The 22,175-nt window shown below is 43.8% G+C and overlaps 1 protein-coding gene across 1 annotated transcript in view; it reads left to right on the top strand.

Moving 5' to 3' along the window:
- Positions 1 to 22,175, top strand: part of ADCY9 (adenylate cyclase 9) — a 159,735-nt gene that overhangs the window by 113,663 nt on the left and 23,897 nt on the right. Inside the window, exons 3-5 of the mRNA XM_049903812.1 lie at positions 6,755 to 6,945; positions 19,716 to 19,820; positions 20,911 to 21,128. Coding sequence (XP_049759769.1) covers positions 6,755 to 6,945; positions 19,716 to 19,820; positions 20,911 to 21,128 — 514 coding nt within the window. The remainder of the gene's footprint in view (positions 1 to 6,754; positions 6,946 to 19,715; positions 19,821 to 20,910; positions 21,129 to 22,175) is intronic.

Genomic DNA, 22,175 nt, shown 5'->3' with positions numbered 1-22,175 from the left:
GAAGAGTTCTGTACATTAATCTTTTGTATTCTGCATTTGATAATTCCAGGAAGATACCTTCACCTGGAAGTTTCCTTGATTCTTTGTTTTGAGAGCTTGTTGAAGCGATCATGGTCTGCTTCTTTATGTGATTTGATATTGACTGTTGTCTCCGAGCCATCTATAAGTTATTGTATTAGTTTATTTTATGTTTGCTTAGTGTATCCTAGCTTCTTGCTTTGTTTTGTTTTGATATGCCCAAATAGGCTGTGTGAGTGAGCTAGCTTGATTATTTTCACCTTTAAGCTCAAATTTCCTGTCACCAGGTGTATGAGCCTAGGAGTTCATTCACTTTTCTTTTATGGATTCTGCTGAGGTGTCCAGGTAGTTGGTCATCAAGGGTGTGGTACAGGCTCTGTCCTACAGGCTTAGAGGGGTGATTGGTGTGGGCACAGGTATCTGGTTGTAGCAGGGGGTCACACTCTGAACAAAGCAGGGGGCTGACAACTGTCCTCCGAGTGTCTGTTAGGAAAGTGGTTCCCTGTTCCCTAGAGTGCACAGGTGGGTGGGTTCTGCATCCAGACCATGGGCACGCAATGCTTTTGTTTGTAATGACTGGGAGGTACCACTTATCTTTAGATCCCTGTTGTGAGTGGCTAGGTGACGTGGATGGAGCCACCAGTCCTTAGGCCCCTCATGTGGGTAAGTGAGGACCCTGTTTAATATGCAAAGTGGTGTCAAACATCAAAAACCAACCTCTCCACCACACAGCCGAAACAGTTGCAGTCTATCAACAAGGGCCTATTCTCCTGAATTGGGCCCACACAGGTCCATACAGGGTGAAAGATATTCAGAGTCTGAGGATCATTTGTGCCTGGACAGGAGCCAATTGTGTCTTGAGCTCCCCAGCTTAGTGGAGGTGGCAGATTACCTTTTCCCCCAATTGTGAATTTATTCCTTCTCCAAGGCTAGGAAAATGGCTCAGGACACGCAGCAGGACCTATCTCAGGCCCAGGGAATTCGGCAGCCGCTGAAGCCGGCTTAGGGGCTGGGGGAGTGGTAAAACAAACTCAAGGGCTTAGCTTTTGCCGAGATTGCCATTCTTCTCTGGTTCCAGAGGTATGAGTAGGCTGTGCGGCTTGCTGTCTCTCCCCGAGGAAACTGCGTCCAGAATACTACTGTCAGCCTTGCTGCAGTTTCCCCAGGGGATTGTGCCTGAGGGTTCCTGCTGAGTCTGGTCCGGCAACTCCTCGCCGCTTCTGAACCATCTCTCCTTCCCCCTGCCACTCAGTCTGCTTTGTCTTTGCCTTGATGTTCAGGGCTCCTAGCTTATCATGTATATAATTGTTTCACTTGTTTTTTCGGGTCTTTGTTCTGAGAGGGATCACTGGAAGCGTCTGACTACTCTCCCATCTTGGCCCCGCCTCAAGGATCTGTCCACAGTGTTTTAATGATGAGCAAGGTGTTTATTTTTTTTACGAAAGCTTTTGCTCTCCTTAAGTAGAAGCAAAAGATAATTGTGAAATATAATGATATCTATACTTTTATAAAGGATCCCTGGTGGTGCAGTGGGTAAAGTGATTGACTGCTAACTGAAAGGTTGGCGGTTCAAAACCACCAGTAGCTCCGCAGGAGATGTGGCAGCCTGCTTCTGTAAAGATTTACAGCCTTGGAAACTCTATGGGGTCATTATGAGTTGGAACTGACTTGACGGCAGTGGGTGTTGGTATAATGGTTACTTGGTAGATTAAGAACAAGAATGCTTTTAATCTTTATTTTTTGTTGATTGACTGCATTTTATGTGAATAATTCTCATGCTACTTGGCCATCTCAAACCTGGTTAGGAGGAAGAAAACAGCACAAAGTAAAAAAAAAAAAAGGTTTTTAGAATATTTGTGAACTAGCCCAAACTAATTGTTTCTCTTATGTTTATTTTTTAAATTGCCAGTGATGTAAGCTTTTACTGTTTGTTATGTTTTGGTGTTAACTCCCATGGTCCTGTGTTAAAGCATTCTTTCCTTTCTCAAGTGTTCCCTTTCTGATTAGTTGGCAGTCAGGTTCTTTTTTTTTTTCTTTGAAAATGTCAGTTTTATAAAAGACATTGTGGAAATGTTCTAGATTGTTGTTGTTAGGTGACATTGAGTCAGTTCTGACTCATAGACACCCTGTATACAACAGAACCAAACACTGCCCAGTCCTGAGCCATCCTCACAATTGTTGCTATGTTTGAGCCCATTGTTGCAGCCACTGTGTCAATCCATGTCATTGAGGGGCTTCCTCTTTTTCACTGACCCTCTCCTTTACCAAGGATGATGTTTGTCTCCAGGGACTGATCCCACCTGATAACCCGTCCAAGGTACATTGAGACGAAATCTCGCCAGCCTTGCTTCTAAGGGCCATCCTGGCTGTACTTCTTCCAAGACATATTTTTCTGGCACTCTGTGATATATTCAACATTCCTTGCAACACCATAATTTTAAGGCATCAGTTCTTCAGTCTTCCTTATTCATTGTCCAGCTTTCACATGCATATGAAGTGATTGAAAATACTTTGGCTTGGATCAGGTGCACCTTAGTCCGTAAAGTGACATCTTTGCTTTTGAACACTTTAAAGATGTCTTTTGCAGCAGATTTGCCCAATGCAATGCGTCATTTGATTTCTTGACTGCTGCTTCCATGGGTGTTGATTGTGGATCCAAGTAAAATGAAACTCTGGCAGTCAGGTTCTTGATTCTTGGTGGTTGAGGATATCTCACTCCTAAGCAAGAGTCCTACAGAAAAAGACCATGCTTAAAGTAGGCCAGAAGAGTCTTTCTTTTCCAAAATGGACTTAGGTACTCTTTCAAATTACACCCAGCTCACCAAAAGTCAGCACGAGCTGTGTGCAAGGCACAGTTTTTGTCCTCCCCCCGCCCCAAATGGATGATACACAGCTACAGACAAATTCCACTATTAGATGTGCACACATGAGGAACTATGTTTTTTCCCATTCCTGTAGCCTTTCTAAAATTAAACTCATAAAAGGCATAAATGTTGGTCAGGTTTAAAATCAATTACCAGGAAAAATTACAAGAAATTTTATTAATTATTTTCCAGTTTACCTACACTTAAAACATTTAGCTGCCTTCTTTTGGCCTTCTGTTCCAAAAGAGCTATTCTAATGAACTTGAACCCCAGTGTCCATGTGTGTGGTCACTTATTAAATCCTTATCTCTTATAAATTCTCTTGACTTAAGGCTTTTGCTAGGCTCGAGTTCAGCAACTCAGCCCTGATTTGTTTCTCAGAGCTGATATTTCATATTGGTCAGCTAAGCGCCACCTGAATTTAGTTAGGGGTTCCATAAAGAAAAACTCAAGTTAGACACAGATTTGGGCTAATTATTGATGTCAAACTCCAAAATGCTTTTGTGCATAGAAGGAATAAGAAGGAGACTTCCAGTGATAAGCAGGTGAAAAGTCCAAGTCAGTAATAATAACTAATGTCGTTGAGTGCTTACTAGATGCCAGACACTATTGTAAAGGCCTTGTGCATGTTAGTTATTTTATCTTCACATCAACCCTGTGAAGTAAGTACTATTCCCGTCCTCACTGTACAGATGAGGAAACTGGGATGCAGAAAGATTGAGTGTCTCTGTGTTGAATCTGCCTTCAAGGGCTCCATCTCCTTAACCATCACACACGACTGCCTGTAATAGAAGCATACCTTATCAGTGTCACTCAGCACATTTTAGGGGGCTGTTGTTGTTAGCTGCTGTCGAGTTGGCCCCTGACTCATGGTGACTGCATGCACAACGGAACGAAATGCTGCCAGGTGGTACACCTGACTTCTGCATCCCCTAACTCTTACCATCGCCAAGCTGTGCCCATTACACTGTCTCCCAGTTGGTGACTGAGGAGATCTCATTCTAAAGCAAAAGTTTGTTTTGAATTACTGAGTTGCTGTTCATTTATCAGACATTTATTAAGCACCTACAGTTTGCCACCCTCTAGGGGTTTTTTTAGTAGGAGCTGGGGCGGGGGGTGAGGGGAGATGAGTGAACACATCAGTCATGATCCCCACCTTTTGAAGTCCATCATCTGGCCAACGAATGAGCTGCCCAACATCTACGTCTTCTATCAGCTTAATTTGTAAAGGCTGTAGAAGTGGGGAGGAGGCACTCCCTGATGTGTGCCTGTCTGATGGAGGAATTTGTCCATGGCTGCATGTGATGAGGAGATGAGCCTGGCTAACATATGAGAAGTAGCACTGGTGGCACAGTGGTTAAAGCGCTCGGCTGCTAACCAGAAAGTAGGCTGTTTGAACCCACCAGCGGGTGTGCAGGAGAAAGGCCTGGCAATCTGCTCCCGTAAAGATCACAGACTTGGAAACCCTACCGGGCATACTCTGTCCTGCAGGGTTACTATGAGTCAGAATTGACTTGACAGCACCCACTTGAGAAGGCTCACGAGGTGCCCTGCACCATAGTCTGCAGCTCTTCTCCAGCCACACTCCCGTACACATTCTCTGTGCTGGCCACACTCCCACACATGTTCTCTGATCCAGCCACTCTACACTCATTCCCATTGCTCACATATGCTTCCAAAGGCCTCCTTTTTGGAAGGTCTTCATGGACTGTTCTAGTAACACTTGTTCCAGCCTCGGCCCTTCTTGCTTTCACCTGGCTGACCTCTTTTCATCTCCCTTCCTCCAAGAGGCCTTTCCTCACCCCCAGTCTTTGTGAGGTGCCCTCTCCCTGGCCTCCCAGCATACCCCACTTCTCCTCGTCATGGGGCTTAGCGCCCCAAGATGTGATCTCCTGTTGGTTGTGGCAGTCCTGTTTCAGGTGACGGCTCCATGCAGGTGGGACTACGGCTGACGTGTGTACTCTTGTTCCCTCAGCACCTAGCACAGTGCCTAGTAATTAGTCGGTGCTTCATCAGTGACTCAGGAACAGTGACTCGGTAAGTCACAACAGTAGCAACTCACCTCTGGGATGTGTGCATCCAGGAGTAACTCAAACTGGTGACTATGGAGACAGGTTTCTGTGGCCTGTTCTGCTGGGAAGGTTAGATAGGCCTCTCCTTTCAGGCAATGGACTCGGCATTTTTAAAAAGAACAGGTTATGAATGTGGTCTTAGGTCATACTCTTAGGCCTGGGGACTCTCAGCTCTCTGTGCTAAACCTTTTCTCCAGGAAAGGCCACTTTACCTCTCGCAGTTACAGAGCTGCACAGGGACTGGATGAATAGTTGCTGTGATGAAGGACCTGTCCTGGCTTTGATAGACTGAGAGGCCTCAGCCCTCCTGCTCCCAGGGCTGTCCTTAACCAGGGGGCAGCAGCCTCAGTCAGGTATCGTTGCCCTGTGGTCAGAGGCAGCCGAAGACAAATGGACAGTGCTCTCTCCAGTACAAGTCCTCACCCTTCAGTCAGAAAACTGCCCCTCCTCTGCCAGGAGGTGGGACCGGAGGTGGCCTCTGCAATACTAGCACATGACCCTGAGCCTTCTGCTTCGCTCTCCCTGGCCCCTCACCACCTCCCTGCCCCACAGACATACCAGCAACACTCAGGACTCACGAAGACCATGGACTGAGCTCCTAATCCCCAGGGAACAGGCCTTCCTATGCCCTTCTTTGAGAAAGCCAGAATAGGCCCTCACAGCTCAGAGACCCCAAAACAGGTCAGAAGTAGGCGTTTTTTTCTCTCCCAGGGTGAAATAACAAAATCGGCTCAGTGTTGTGTATGAAATTAGTATAAAAGTACTTTTATTCATATGTCATATTCCACTTCAAATTTTCATTCCAAGTTTACCCATTTAATTAGTTAAGACTGGGGTTCACCCAGTCATAAACTGTGATGTGTATTTTTTTGGAAGGAGCCCTGGTGGCTGCTAACCGAAAGGTTGGTGGTTTGAACCCACCAGCCACTTAGTGGGAGAAAGATGTGGCAGTCTGCTTCCGTAAAGATTACAGCCTCAGAAACCCTACAAGACAATTCTACCCTGTCCTGTAGGGTTGCTGTGAGTCAGAATCAACTTGATGGCAATGGGTTTATTATTTCTCCAGCAAGATAGTTCTTTGGAATATCTGGAGCCAGGGACATGCCTTTTAAAGCTGCTTAATGGTATAGTGTGTACTAATGTCTTACTTCAGCCTGTAATGAGAATTGTAATGATGCAGGTTAATTGTCATCTGACCAACTTTTTTTTTTTTTTTTAAAGTGGGGACTTCATGAGATAATCAAACACAGGTAGATGACAGCTTCACTAAAGCCGAATGTTCGGGTTGAACAGACAATAGATACCTGATACATTTAAATCAAGGGAGGTTTTCATACCCCTGTGAGTCTACTTTTCATGGTAGCTTTGCAGTCCCTGAAGTAAGATGGTCACTGCTTTAAGGTCTGGTCATTATAAACGTCAGTGACTGGTATGCACAGATCGAAACAAACCCAAGACCTTTAGAGCATCAACTGTAAATCTGCTTTGCTGCCTTCACAAAGAGGCCACATGACCCTTTCATGAGGAACCTCTTAATAATGCCTCTTTCTGCTCCTAAAGGTACAATGTGCAGTCACTATTCAAAGAAAACATAATGTAAGTAAATGGTGTGTCATGAAGGCAGATGTTTTCCTGAGGCCACATCTCTGGAAAGATCACAGAAGTCGGTAGTGAACTGTGACATACTTACATTCTCACTTTGCCCTCAGTGTTTCAGGAGCACTTCCTCCATAACGAGATCACGCTGCTTCGAACTCGACAGTGGTTTCCATCTGTGCTGATTGTAACTTTTGTCCATAGGTCTGAAGACATACCTGATATCGGGTCAGAGAGCGAAGGAGTCTCATTGCAGCTGTTCAGAGGCCTTGCTTTCTGGCCTCAAGGTCATTGGCGGCTCCCAGGGGTCTTCAGGCCCTAGGTTACAGGGGACAGCATCACCAGGGAGTGTCAGTGACTTGGCACAGACTGTCAAAACCTTTGATAACCTTAAGGTTAGTTTTTTTTTTTTCCCTCCTACCTCTAAAACTTCATATTAATTCTGCAGTAGAACATGTAAAAGCATAACAACCTTCAGGTCTGTGGCATGCCCTTCCAATTTGGTTTTCAGAATTTTTTAGTATAAAGTTAGCAGCATCTGGCATTTTTAAAATGCTTGTTTCTTTGGAACATATTAAAACCAAAAAAAAAAAAAAAACCAAACCCATTGTCATTGAATCGATTCCAACTCATACCATAGTGACCCTATAGGACAGTGTAGAACTGTCCCGTAGAGTTTCCAAGGAGCATCTGGTGGATTCAAACTGCTGACCTTTTGGTTAGCAGCCTTAGCTCTTAACCACTACTCCACCAGGGTTTCCTGGGACATATTACCTCTATTTCCTTTCTCTGTTGCATAAAGATATTTCTCCCTTGAGTTGTTAGTTGTTTTATTTTTCTGCAACCTGTGGTGTCTTCTGGGATTTCTAAAACCTAAGGATAAATGAAATCCCTGAGTGGCGCAGATGGTTAAGCACTCAACTACTAGCCAGAGATTGGTGGTTTGAACCCACCCAGAGGTGCCTCAGAAGAAAGGCTTGTCTATCTGCTTCCAAAAACTCAGCCACTGAAAACTTTATGGAGCACAGTTCTACTCTAATACGCATGAGGTTGCCATGTGTCAGATTGACTCAATGGCAACTAACAACAACGATGGTAAATGATAGTAAAAGTGGTTCTCCTTGCATCTTGCTTGGAGAGTGTGTTTGTATCTTATTTCACAGCCCACTTTCTCAGATATGCCTAGGTCTCTTGGAATGCAGTGTTTTATGATTATTTTAAATTCTGTTGGTGTGGGTAAAGCTTGTGACAAATCTCCCTGAGCAAGTGCAGGCTTGCCAGGAACATCATGGTATCTCTTATCAGGACAGAGACCTCCTGGTAGCTGCCTGGGAGTGCCCCTCTTTGTACTGATGTTATATCAGAGGCGATTACAAAGCCCTGGACGTGTGAAGTCCATCCAGTTTCTGAGCTGGTCCTCAGCTTATACAACTGATTTAGTTCCTCCACCGTACTTTTTATTTTTACAGTTTAAATATTTGCTGTTTCCATTAAAAAAAAAAAAAAAAAGATCATCATAGCAGTCCCACCTCACTGTGCCCTCAAGTGACAAAATAATATATTTGTCAGGATGGTGGGCTGTCATTTGGGCTTTAATCCAGTATGTTCCTCCTTATCAACATTCGTGAGCATATTTGAAAGCTAGCTGTTGATATTTAAGCTTAACAGGCATAATAATATGGTCATCAGCTGGGGCATCCAGATTATCTCACTGTGTCAGAATCCATAGAACCTATCCTCCGGTCACTTTTTGTAATTATCATGTCCAAGTTTATTGACATACTGATGTTCATTTTTACCCTGTGTTTTTTACTCAATGAAAGGTTTCTCAACCTCGGCACTGTTAACGTTCTGGGCCAGATAATTCTTTGCTATGGGACTGTTATTTGTATTGTGAGACGTTTAGCAGCATCCCTAGCCTCCACCCATTAGATGCCGAGGGCACCCTCCGTGTTGTGACAACCAAAAATGTCCCCAGACATTGCCACATGTCCTTTGGTTGAGAACCACTGGGACACTGGTGTGAGACCCTCTGTTTCCCATACTCTTTCTGGCACGTGCATAATAGCTCCTATGTCAGCAGTTCCCTTAAAATCTGCAAACTTTAGATGCAGACAATTTGCTGGGGCTGATGCTCTGCAGCAGAGAGGAGCTCTGTGCTCGTATGTTACGAGTGCTGGGCCAGGAAGGATTGGTGCAGGGGAAGAACACAGAAACTTGGCCTTCCAAACATGGCTTTTTTATTTTGGGAGGAATGATTTCCTCCAGACTTCAGACTGAGCCATGTTTAAGTAGAGAAATAGATTTCAAAGCTAAAAGTAAACGATTTGTTGTTAGTGTCTGCCATTTTAGATGACTCATCTGTTTCAATCCGTTAGTGAGTGAAGCTGTTGAGTTCATCATATTACATATGTGCAGTTTTTGTGATAGTGTCTTCATGCCGAATTCCCTTAAGAAGGTCTCCTTCACTCCAGAAGAACTTTTCTTGATTAGTCATTGATGTGCTTTGATCTGGATGGGCAAAACTACTGAGCATATTGTTGCCATGTATAAAATTTCCACATAATCATTGGAAGTTTTCTGAAAATCTTGTGACCTGTGAAGTTGCCTGTGTTCACCAAAAGGAATTCAAACCAAGAAAGGCTCTCTGTGGCCCTTCCAGAAGGGAAAGGTGGACCTTCAAGTATAATTTCTGGAATGTTTTAATGGTTTACAGGAATAATTAGATATCTGAGACTAGGACTACCCCAGAAAATTAGAATTATTCCCATGGTTGGAGTGGAAAGAGCAGGAAGAGTTAAAAGATAGGGTTCCTGCTCCTTGCTTTGTCACTTTGGGAAACCATTTTTTCAATCTCACCTTCCCAGCTTCCAGTTTTTGTGATAGGGATCAGAGGAGATCAGGCTTCTGTAAGCGCCTTGTAAACCACAAGCCCTGTGTAACTGTGGGTGAATCTTTATGAATTATAATCCTGAACAGGTCTGTTTTTAATAGTACATAGATTATAATCTGGCACATAAAACCTCCCTTAAGTTAAGAGTTTTTGAACAATACAGATCTAAAATATCAGTTGCTTGTTCAGACTTTCTTTGGGTGGATTTATCCTACATAAACTTTTTTTTTTTTAATTGAACTTTAGATGAAGGTTTACAGAAACTAGTTTCTCATCAGTTAGTACACACATTGTTCTATGACTTTGGTTAACAACCCCACAACATGTCGACACTCTCTGTTATCAACCCCGTGTTCCCTATTACCAGCTTTCCTGTTTCCTTTTTTCCAGTCCCTGCCCCAGGGCTGGTACACCCCTTTAGTCTTGTTTTGTTCCATGGGCCTGTTCAGTCTTTGGCTGAAGGGTGGACCTCAGGAGTGACCTCATTACTGAGCCGAAAGAGTGTCTGGGGGCTATACTCTCAGGGTCTCTCCAGTCTCTATCAGGCCAGCAAGTCTGGTCTTTCTTTCTGAGTTAGAATTTTGTTCTACATTTTTCTCCAGCTCTGTCCAGGATCCTCTATTGTGATCCCTGTCAGAGCAGTCAGTGGTGGTAGCCAGGCACCATCTAGTTGTACTCAACTCAGTCTGGTAGAGGCCGTGGTAGCTGTGGTCCGTTAGTCTTCTGGACTAATCTTTCCCTTGTGTCTTTACTTTCCTTCATTCTTCCTTGCTCCTGAAGGAGTGAGACCAGTGGAATACCCTAGATGGCTGCTCACAGGCTTTTAAGACTCAGACGCTACTCACCAAAGTAGAATGTAGAACATTTTCTTTATAAACTATGTTAATGCCAGCTGAGCTAGATATTCCCTGAGGCCGTGGTCCCCACAGCCCTTGGTCCAGCAATTCAGTCCCTCAGGGAGTTCAGATGTGTCTATGGAGCCACCATGACCTTGCCTTGTACAGGTTGTGCTGGGTTCGCCAGTGTTGTGTACTGTCCTACCCTTCACCAAAGTTATCACTTACCTGTTGCCTATTAAGTGTTTTTCTATCCCTGCTCCTCCCCTCCATCATAACCATCAAAGATTGTTTCTTTTTGTATGTAAACCTTTTTATGAATTTTTACAGTAGTGGTCCCATACAATATTTGTCCTTTTGTGATTGACATTCCACTCAGCATAATGCCCTCCAGATTCATCCATGTTATGAGATGCTTCACAGATTCGTTGTTGTTCTTTATCATTGTCCTACATAAATTTTTAAGTGCCACAAATGTGTGCTGTTGGTTTGTTGCCTTACATTGTCTTCACTAAGGTTAGCTTTTAGGATTAGCTGGAATTGCAGACTAGTTCCACTGAATCCCTTTCCCCAGGGTTTGTTAACTCTTCCTACCAGAGGCTTCGTTTATTTTCCTTTGTCTCTGCTGCTGCCTCATCTAGCCAGAGTTCACTCCCAGGTGGGTTTCTGTAACATTCTCCCACACCTCCTTCTGCCCACCTGTCCCACTTGGGAAGGCTTGCCTAGTTGAAGAGGCCTGGTGTAAGGCCATGGTTTCTGACATCTGTTTCACAGGGTAGAAAGAAGTCTCATACAAAAGAGCATTCTGCGATCAAATACACTTGGGAAATTCTGGATCAAACACATTAAAAGGGTTTTTTTTTTTTTTACTGCAGGACTTCTAGAGCCTTTAATATGCTAACATGCATTGTTAGATCTGCAGAGGGGGATGTGGCACGTAGCAATTCTCAACCCTCTTTGACCACAGAGTTGTTTTATCAAGATGTACCTTGCAGGTTTATTGCTGTGAGTAACATCTTTTGGGGGAATGCTTGTTTGGTGGAAAGAGTTCCATGCCAAGAGCCAAGAAATCAGAGAAAAGGTGCTCAGTAAACGGGATGGGTACAGAGTCTCTCACTCCGGCTCCTCTTACCTACAGTGCTCATCGCTTACCTTTTGTCGCCATCGCTTCTCTACACATTTCATGGCTCAGCTTACCTAGAGTTTTCTATGACTCCTCTGGCTGATGGTGCTGTCTCCCCCTGCTTCATCTATCCTGATTTCATTTAGTCTGTACTCCTTGTCCATAGCATACACTATCCCAAATACTTTCTTATGTTTTCTATGTGCCTTCTTGTCAGCTCTTTGAAGCAGAGACCGTGTGTTAACATACTACTTCCTGAGTGCCTGGCACAATGATTGGCATATAGTAGAAAATTATAACTTCCTTTTGGCTTTAGTTTTTCATTCTTTAATGACACACAGAGAGACAGATAGCTCTGAGGAGCCAGACTAAGACGGATCAAACTCAGAAGGCTGGGCAGAGATATATAGACCCAAACAAATAAAACCCTAAACCCGTTGCTGTAGAGTTGATTCTAACTCATAGTGATCCTATAGAACAGAGTAGAACTGCCCCATAAAGTTTCCAAAGAATGGCTGGTGGATTCGAACTGCCAACCTTTTGGTTAGTAGCCAAGTTGTTAACCAATGTGCCACCAGGGCTCCGTGGCTAAGTCTCGTTCCTAGAATACATACCCTATATGTCTATAATTTATCTCCCAGTTCATAGTTGGAAAACGCTGGAAAATTCTTACCTAATATATCATAAAATGGTCTGAGTACTGTGATGACCTACCAAGAAACAATAGTGATGTCAAAGGACAAGACCTTTGTCTCTAAGGTCATAGGTCAAAGGACACCCCATCCCACACCCTCGTCTTTGCCTCTTAAAGTGGCTGGTATTTTTTTTTTTGAGAGTTTCTCATCCGGGAGGCCCTGGCATTGCACAATAGAGGGGGTCTCCCAGAACTGTGGCACTCAGCTCCCTGAGCCTGAGCTTGCCAGGATGCCCCTAAAGCTTGGACGGGGAGTCAAGAAAAGAAACAAGGAACGAGCAGTTGAGGAAAGGATGTTCATGTCAATGTCACTGATGGATGCTTCAGAGCTGTGGGCCAGTACTTAAATAGAAGGTGCTTCTCAAAGCCTCAGCTTTGGAACTGGGAACAAATCACTTAATTCTTGCAAGCCACAGTTTTCCTCCTCTGTGCGCTGGTTATGGTGATAACACCGTCAGTATTGTTGTGGAGATTAACTAAAGGAATGGGTGTGAAAGCTAGATTTGGAGTAGAAGCTCAGTTAACACTGGCACACCCATTCATCCATGCAGAGAAATGGTTTTCAACCATAGTAGGAGTAAAGAAGGCAGGAGGACACAGAGAGATAGCTTTTTGCTTTGCCCAGGAGGTTGTTGAATCTCTTAGGAAGACCTTGTCTTCTCCATAGGTACCAGTTGGTTGTCATTGTAGGAGCCAGGTGCTCTCTGATATAAGCAAGTCACAAATATGACCTAGGCCCAGGGGTGGCTTGGCCTATTTAATGTGACATCAGCTCTACAGTAGCTGTTTGTGAGCACCATGGTGATGGATGGACCTAGACTACCTAGATCAATAAAAACAACTGGTCTGCACCTTCATAAAGAACAAAGAAAGTGAAAACCAAGGATTGGGATGGCTCTTACTGCGTTAGTCCCAATCAGGTATCCATTTGAGCTGTGAGAGCATCTTAGTTCATCTCTGAGGCCTCCTTAGAAAGGCACCTTCCTGGCTCACTTTTTGTACTGACCTTAATCCATTATTCAGAACCTCGTGGCTGCATACTCCCAGCCCTTCTACATGTTTACAATTAGTAACGAAGCTGAGGATGAGCGTGTGCCTACATGGGGGCCATTCCAAGAGACCTGCTCTGTTTTCAAAAGGTTCTAATTGCCCTTTGAGGTCAGATTACAGGTCTAGCCCCAGGGACTGTCCTTTTGTGACAGTCAGCATGACTTTTTAAAATGATATTAAATGAAAGATCACTTCTTTTACCTCCTTCTTATCTAGATATAACATCATTATGAATAGGCCCAGTAGGCTCAGTTTGAGGCAGTGCAGGACATTTAGTTCATTATAGAAATTGAAAAGGTAAGAGATTTAAATATATATACATATATATTTAAATATATGTATTTAAATTTCTGAGTGGCACAAATGGTTAAGTGTTCAACTACTAGCCAAAAGGTTGGAGGCGCGAACCCAATCAGGTACCTTGGAAGACAGGCCTGGCTATCTGCTTCTGAAAGGTCACAGCCTTGAAAACTTTATGGATCAGTTCTACTCGTCACACGTGGGCTCGCCATGAGTCGGAATCAACTCAATGGCAACTAACTACAACAATAAAACTTTGTAAGTTTAGAAATTAAGTGAGTATTTGTTATAAATGGTAGTCTGAATTGATTGTGGTGATGGTTGTGTAATTCTGGGAATATACTAAAAGCCATTGAATTGTACACTTTATGTGAATTGTATCTAGATAAAGCTGTTATATAAATAAATAAATGGTAGTCTGACTGCTGGTCCTGGAAGTGAGTCTAAAAGAAAGGACTTTTCAAGTTTTATCTGTAATTTTAGCTGTGTGTGTTTCCTTCAATTAGGAGAAGCACATGAAATATAAATTGACAACTCTTCCTTACAGAAGAATTCCAGTTAATAGATGTAGAAGGAATGAGGAAAATGGAAAATCACCGTTAGAATGCTACGGTAATAACTGCTGCAGGCCAGTTCCATCAATGAATTCTAAACTAGTGCATACAAGCTTGAAGATAAACAGGACATTTGCATAGCCTCCAAGCGTCTCCCTCTAAATATTTATTAATTATAAAGGGAACAATAGTGACTGCATACTGGAAACACCTGGCAGATACCACTGATAAGCCACATCAGTGGTAGGTTCCCCTTGATACGATGGACTGAGAAGGGCATATCACCTCTGTGTATTCTTCCCCCAAAGGCTCCACCTCAGTCTAATTGTGAGAAAGCATCAGACAAACCTAAATTGAGGGACATTCTGCAAAATATCTGACCAATACACTTCAAAAGTGTCAAGGTCATCAAAGACAGGAAAAGATTTGAGGAACTTTTGTAGACTACAAGAGACTAAGGAGACATGATGACTCAGTGCAACAGGGATTGGACCCTGGGCCCAGAGAAAGGCCATTGGGAGGAAAACTAGTAAAATCTGAATGAAGTCTGTAGTTTAGTTGATAGTATTATACCAATGTTAATTTCTTGGTTTTGATAACTGTACTGTGGTTATGTTAATAAGCAACATTGTGATAAATGGAGAAAAGATTGAAGTTTTCAAGGGTTTCTAAAATTTTTCTTGCATCCACAATCAACACCCATGGAAGCAGAAGTCAAGAAATCAAAAGACGTGTTGCATTGGGCAAATCTGCTGCAAAGGACCTCTTTAAAGTGTTGGAAAGCAAAGATGCACCTTGAAGACTAAGGTGCGCCTGACCCAAGCCATGGTATTTTCAGTTGCATCATACGCATGTGAAAGCTGGACAGTGAATAAGGAAGACCAAAGAAGAATTGACGCCTTTGAATTGTGGTATTGGTGAAGAATATTGAATATACCATGGACTGACAAAAGAATGAACAAATCTGTCTTGGAAAAAGTACAACCAGAATGCTCCTTGGAAGCAAGGATGGCAAGACTGCGTCTTACATACTTTGGACATGTTGTCAGGAGGGATCAGTCCCTGGAGAAGGGCATCATGCTTGGCAAAGTACAGGATCAGCAGAAAAGAGGAAGACCCTCAACGAGGTGGATTGACACAGTGGCTGCAACAGTGGGCTCAAGCATAACAATGATTGTAAGGATGGCCCACAACCGGGCAGTGTTTTGTTCTGTTGTTCATAGGGTCACTATGAGTCGGAACTGACTTCGACAGCAGCCAACAACACTGTGGTTATGTAAGCTGCTACCGTTAGAGGAAGTTGGGTGAAAACTATGGGAACCCCTGGATGATCTTTCCCACTCTTCTGTAAGTCTCAAATTGTTTCAAAATAAAAAGTATAAAAATATATATGAACCAAAATGGAAAGATATATCCAGCATCGTTTAACTGATATCATCAAGTATGGAAGTGTTCCACATAAATGGAATAACATAAAATACCAAACATTTTCTCATTTTGACTCTTGATGAAGTATTTCTGCAACATGGTAACACTGTCCTTCCCTTTCAGTCCTCTGAATATAACTTCATCTACTCTTAACCTGGATCATCGTAAGGGGCCTTGGTTGTTAGGCTCGGTGCTCATGTAGGCAAAGGAATCTGGAGAGATGTGCATGGTTCTTTGCTTTGATACCACGGGGCTTTGAGATTATGTGTCTGACTTTCATAGGCTTTTGTTTGTCTGTTATTTTGCCTCCAGTGTTCTTAGGCTGTCTGCTTCCCATTCTTCCAGCTTCCAGGATTCCTTTCTTTTCTTGTGATAATTGCTCCTCTATTTTCTTCTAATATTGTGCTTCTATTTTTCTCCAATACTTTGTTAGCAGAAATCACCTGTTTTGAAGTGTTCGTGCCTTTGCCTTGTCCGTTGGCTTAAATAGCAATGCCCTGGCTTTGCCACCTGAGATGGTATGACTTTTAGCTGTGGCGACTTTTGTGAGGATTCCTCTGCCCCACGTTACAACAGAGGAAGTCCTTGTTCACTTGGAGATGCCACGTGCATGGTGGTTAGGACCCAGTGCTCTGCTGCCTGGGCTTAAACTCCCCTCTACCATTTTCTAGCAATCCATGGGTGGTGCATCCATGCTCGGCTGCTAACTGAAAGGTTATCCCAGAGGTGCCTTGTGATAAAGGCCTGGGGGTCTACTTTGGAAAAATCAGCCATTGAAGACCCTTTCGAGCACAGTTCTACTCTTGACACACATGGGGTCACCATGAGTTGGAGTTGACTCAATGGCACCTGGTAACTGGTACCATTTTCTAACTGTGTGACTCTGGGAAGTTCCTTCTCTTCTCTGCCTCAGTTTCTTCCCATGTAAAATGGGGCAATCATCGTACCTGCTCCATGGGTTGTTATGAGGACTAAATAAATGGATACATGCAGAGAGTGTAAAATGGTGCCTGGTTGAATCCTATTTGTTATTGCTGTGGCAGTGTACTCATCTGCCATGTTCAGCATGAGTTTCGAGGTTGGGAGCAGGGGACTCTTCAAGTAACACAACATCTTGCTAAATATTCATGTTCAGCAGACTAAACAGGCAAAGTCAGGACTTTCTGATGTTGTCTCTTCCTAATTTCTCAGAAAAGAGGTTTCCTGGCTCCCTCCCTTGACAGTTATGACAAGGGACAGCTGTTGGCTTAGAGATGATTTATGTTGTGAAGAGAGAGAGTCTTGAAGGGACAACTATTTCATGGCTCTATGCCATGCATTTTGAACAGACCACAGGGGCTTGTATTGAGATGTGTTAAAAATAAATGCAAATGTGACCAAGTATGTTATAGAAATAGTTACAGTCTTCCCACCAAAGTTCATACCCATGTTTTCAGAGGGAGCATATAATCTGGGAAAATGCACAGCTTGCTCTTGGGTGTTATTCAAGGACGTCTCAGACTATGCAGGTCCCAGCCAGCAGATCTTGCCCAGGAGAGTGCTCTGTTTGGGGGACCTTAGAGGCTAGTCTTGTCACTTCCCTGGGTGCCTCTGGGCCAATAGTACTGCTTAAAAGAACCAGGAGAACAGTTGTAATTGCCTAGGTCACTTCAGGGGAATGAGGCCTAGGATTATTTCTGGGTCCTCCTTGTTCCAGAAAAGGAGGCCTCCTTGTTCCAGAAAAGGACAGCCACATGGTGGTCAGAGGCCAGGCGTCCTGGAGGCTGACCCCAGCCATTAAGGAGTTGAATGTCCCATGCCTTTGTGCCTCAGAGTGGTCATTTTTGCCTTGCAGTGCCATTCTGAGGAGTCACTGAGATCCTTTACCCAAGACCACAAACTTCATGGGGACAAGGGCCTAACTTGTTCACTGGTGTGTCCTCAGCATGTAGAATAGAAACGTCTCCATCAGAGTGGCTGCTGTTGTTACTATAGTCTTTTTTATCCCACAGGCCTGCCAATGTGTCTTCCCTGACATGCCTCCCAAGAGGTGGGTAAGGTGCACCGAGAGTCTTCCTAGATCTGACACGCTTTTCCCAGGGAGGGCCTCTGCAGAGATGGAGCCCCTGCAGCTCTGTGGGGAGAGACCCATTTTCCATGGGTTGAGAAACATTTTACAGAGGCATCTGAGTGCTTGGCAAAAATCAGCTTGTGTGAGGCTTTAACCCAGATCAAAATTAATCTGGAAAAAGTTATAGTGCTGGGGAGGGGGGAACAAACCAGCCCGCTGTGGCAGGGCAGGATGCCCAGATGCAGAAGGGCCTCTGACTAATGGCTAGAAGAGAACATTGAGATAGGAAACTGGCTCCATCAAGGGAGAGGTTTTCTTTAAAAAAAAAAATCTCATTTGTTTTAAAGTTTTAATCAGTAATATATCCCCCCAAAAGGAAAGTAGCTGAGGAAGAAGCAGAGTGCCACATTTTCACAGTGCTGTAATGATCCGCCCCTGGAGACAACGTGGTGCAGTCCTGGCAGCCTGCTCCAGGGGTGGCCTGGAGATGCACACAGTCAGTTCTCCCTACAGCCCCTGCCTGCTCCCCAGGACGCTGAGGTGGGAGGGCCAAGTGAGCAGTGAGTCACAATGGGGGCCTGCCCTCTATTGCTGGAGGTGTGGCCCAGACAAGCCCCCAACCTCCCAAACACGTCTCCTCATCACTCACAAACATTTCTGCTCTGAGGCCCTATCTCTGTGCCTTTGTCCCCTGAGGGTCTCTTCTGGGTAGCTCAGCAAGACCTCCTGTCTGTATTAAAGCATTTCATCCCCACAGTTGTATGGGCCGGGTAGCCTCTGTTTGCCAAAGGGATTGCAGATGTAGCATTGCATTGCCCACCTGTGAAGATTACTGCTCCAGACTCCCCAGAGGTCAGCCGTGTCCCCTGGGACACTCCCATTCCCCGCTGCCCTTCCAGCCCTTTCTCAGCAGAGACTTTCAGAGAGAAGGTGCACTATCTGCAGTTCTGTATCCTTTGCAGAGCATACAGGCTCCAGAGAGGGGAGCCCCTTCCTGTCTTCAGTGCGCCCTCTGGTGTCCAATAGGTTTGACAGTCACTTTTACACATTTGTGGTTCTAAATGCATAAAACACCTTATGTGTGCAAAGCCAGTGCACCTTGAGGAATACCTAAGGGCAGATGGCATATTCTTAAAGTACACCAAGTGTATTTGAGGAGAGAAAAACACTTAGAAACGAACTGATTACAAGAGATACCTATAGAACCAATGGCTACATGTGAGCAGACACAAAATATAACTGTCCTGTCTGTGATCAAAGACATTAAATTACCAGATGAACTGTCTTAATAACCAGAAGCAATAATTAACAGATGTTTTAACATTAAGAACCAACATTTATTGAACCCTTGCCAACAACTTCAGTCGTTGTGTGAGCTAGGGGTGGCAAATGCACAGATAAGTGCTTTTACTCATCCAGTCCTCCACCCATGGCAGACATCACCAATCAGGTATATCTTTGTTCCTCACTGGTTAGGGTGTGGCCCCATAACCCTATCACAGACATCAATAATCACAGTTCTTTTCCCCATCGGGCCAGCATGTGGCCTCACAATCCTTCTCAATTGCATGTTCTAGGAAGTCAGTACCCAGTGATTAAAGTTGGTACACAAGATAAAGCTGATTTATCATATTTTTGACATGCATTATGTGTATTTCCTCATTTTTCCTGTATAATAATTCTTTGAGGTAGATATGACCCTGTTTTGTGATATCCAAAGCAGTCATTTTCCATCTTCCCCTCCCCTCAGCCCTGGGCAACCTCCAGTCTGCTTTCTGTGTCTATGGATTTGCCTATTCTGGACATTTTCATTTAAGTGTAATCATACAATATGTGATCTTTTGTGACTGGCTTCCTTCACTTAGCATCATGTTTTCAAAGTTCATTCATGTTGTAGCATGAATCAGTACAGTACTTGATTCTTTTTTGTGGCCAAATAATATTCCATTGCATGGATACACCACATTTTGTTGACCCATTTACAATTTGATAGACATTTGTTTCAATTTTTTTTATTATTGTGAATAACACTTGTGACAGGTCTGTGTGTGGTTTGATGTTTCTGTTTTCATTTTGCCAGTTTCTTTTTAACTGACCCTTGGGTGGTCAGGCAAGCCTTCCTTTTGGTTGCAACCGTTCTGTGTGACAGCAAATTGCAGAAGCTGTGGACTTGTTTGAATTATGTACAGTGGTTGTGTTTTCTGGGTGCATTCCTATGATCTACGTTTTTCTTGTAGACCTGCCTTTCATGTGGAATTACGTTTGCTCCAAAATCTGAAGCTGGTGCAGAAGGAGGAGCAGTCCAAAATGGCTGTCAAGACGAGCATAAAAACAGCAGCAAGGTAATGAGCTCATGGCAGTTGCTTTCTGTCAGTTCCTTTCCTGGTTCATCCACCCAAGTGACATTCTGTCTTCTCAGCTTCTCTGTTCTGACAGTCAGTCCTCTTAGGTGACACCATCCCACACCTCCTAGTCATTTGGGTTTTAAGCAGACCAATAAAGCACAGAGTGGAAGACAGAACTGACCCATTTGAAACAGAATGACTGCGTGCTGAAATGGGTGGGACTCCCTTAGTGGACAATAAGAGTTTAAAGACATGTGGATTAGAAAAGTCAGGGAAGGATTTGTAAAGCTGGAGACCAGGCTCAAAATACGGTAGACTGTAGATGTGCAAAGAGAAGAGGGGCCTTCTTCAAGATGAGAAATGCATGGTGAAGAGAAGCTTGGAGTTAGAGCAAGCAGTGATGGGACTTCTAGAGAAATCTGACTTTGAGACCAGGGCCAGGACCCAAATGGAAAGCAGAGTAAAGACCAAATCCAAGGGCCCTTTCGAGAAAGCTTATGAAGGCTGACTTCCCCAGAGAGGCTAAGTCTCTGATATCCTCCACCCTTGTACCATCTGCCAAAGGAGTTGTGGGATGTCTCTCGCAGCCACAGTCACCACCTGAAATCTAAGCCTCTGTCTTCATTCACCTTTTCTTAAGCTGCAGCCTGTACAGCTCAAGGCTTCCTTCCCCGGGCCCATCCTTGTATCTCCCCTGAGTCCTCCAAACATCCCACACTGCCCTCTGGAACACTGGCTCTATGGTGAGCAAACCCTCCTGGAACCTCAACTCTTCTCTCAACTTTCTTTCCACCCTCTTCCTTGCTTCTTCCACGATATCACCTTCCTGGCTGCCAGAACAATTACAGATGCAGGTCGAAGAAACAGGGTAATGAGGAGAAGCAGGTGGGTGGGGAGGTCAGACACTGGGGTTAGAACAGAGACCTTAAGGTGCTGGCCCCTTTTACAGGTTGAAATGTTAAGCTACTGTTAGGAATGTGGGACACCAGCATGGCGGAGAGGTTGGGGATGGAAAGAAGCATTTGCTGGTGCCTACACACAATTGCCACACAATTGCCGTGTTTGTTTATCCTTTGTCTTGAGGCAGGCTTCTGGAGGACCTAATTCCAAAGCCCAGAATGGACTTCTGAGCCCTCCACCAGAGGAGAAGCTTACCAACAGTCAGACCTCCCTGTGTGAGATCCTACAGGAAAAGGGAAGGTGGGCAGGGGTGAGCTTGGACCAATCTGCCCTCCTTCCGTTGAGATTCAAGAATATCCGGGAGAAAACAGATGCCCATTTTGTTGATGTTATTAAAGAAGATAGGTAAGATTAGAACCACTCACACCAAAAGTAAAGCTTTGCAGGTAGAAAGCTCTCCTTTTTTCTCAATTACTTTATTCCTGCATGTGTTTGTCCCCATTATCAGTATATTATGTTATTTTGAAGTAATTTCAAACTCAGAAAAGTTGCAAGAATAATAGAAAAAATTCCCATTATACCCTTTGTCTGGATTTTAACAGTTGACTATTTGTTTTATCACTTTATTTTTTCTGAACCATTTGACAGTAAGTTAGCTACATCATACTTCATACATCATAGTTCAGTGTATGTTTCCTAAAAACAAGGATGTTATTTTATGTAATCATGTTTGTATTATCAAATTCAGGAAAATTAACATTGATATAATATTTTATATAATCTACAGTCCATATTCAGAATATTTTATCAGTTGATGCAAAGTGTCCTTTGTAGAACCTTATTCTCTCTAGTACAGGACCCAGTCTGGGGTCACACATTGCATTTAGCTGCTGTATTTCCCTCATTTTTAAAATCTGGAGCAATTCCTCACCTATTCCTTGTCTTTCATGATACTGAATTTTTTTTAGAAATATAGGCTATATGGATATTCCCGAGATTCAATTTGTGAGATGTTTCCTCATGATTAGATTCAGGTTATGCATCTCTGGCCAGGATACTGCAAAAGTGATGTTGTGTCCTTCTCAGGCTATCCAGAGGCATATGACGCCTACCTGCCCTTCATTGGTGATACTAAGTTTGATCAACTGGGCAAGGTGTGGTCTAGTTCTCCAATCTATAGTTATTATTTCCTTCTTGTGAGTAATAAGCAATCTGTAGGAAGATATATTGGAGCCCTGGTGGCACAGTGCTTAAGAGCTCGACTGCTAACCAAAAGGTCGACAGTTTGAACCCACCAGCCACTCCTTGGAAACCCTGTGCGACAGTGCTACCCTGTTCTATAGCGTGGCTGTGAGTTGGAATTGAGTCGATGGCAACGGGTTTGGTTTGGTTCGGGAAGATACATTAAGATCATGTAAATGTCCCATCCCTCATCAGACTTCCCTAGATTTA

The sequence above is a fragment of the Elephas maximus genome, chromosome 12, assembly GCF_024166365.1.
Source record: "Elephas maximus indicus isolate mEleMax1 chromosome 12, mEleMax1 primary haplotype, whole genome shotgun sequence".
Classification (NCBI taxonomy): domain Eukaryota; kingdom Metazoa; phylum Chordata; class Mammalia; order Proboscidea; family Elephantidae; genus Elephas; species Elephas maximus.
This window is presented reverse-complemented; position numbering and strand designations above follow the sequence as displayed.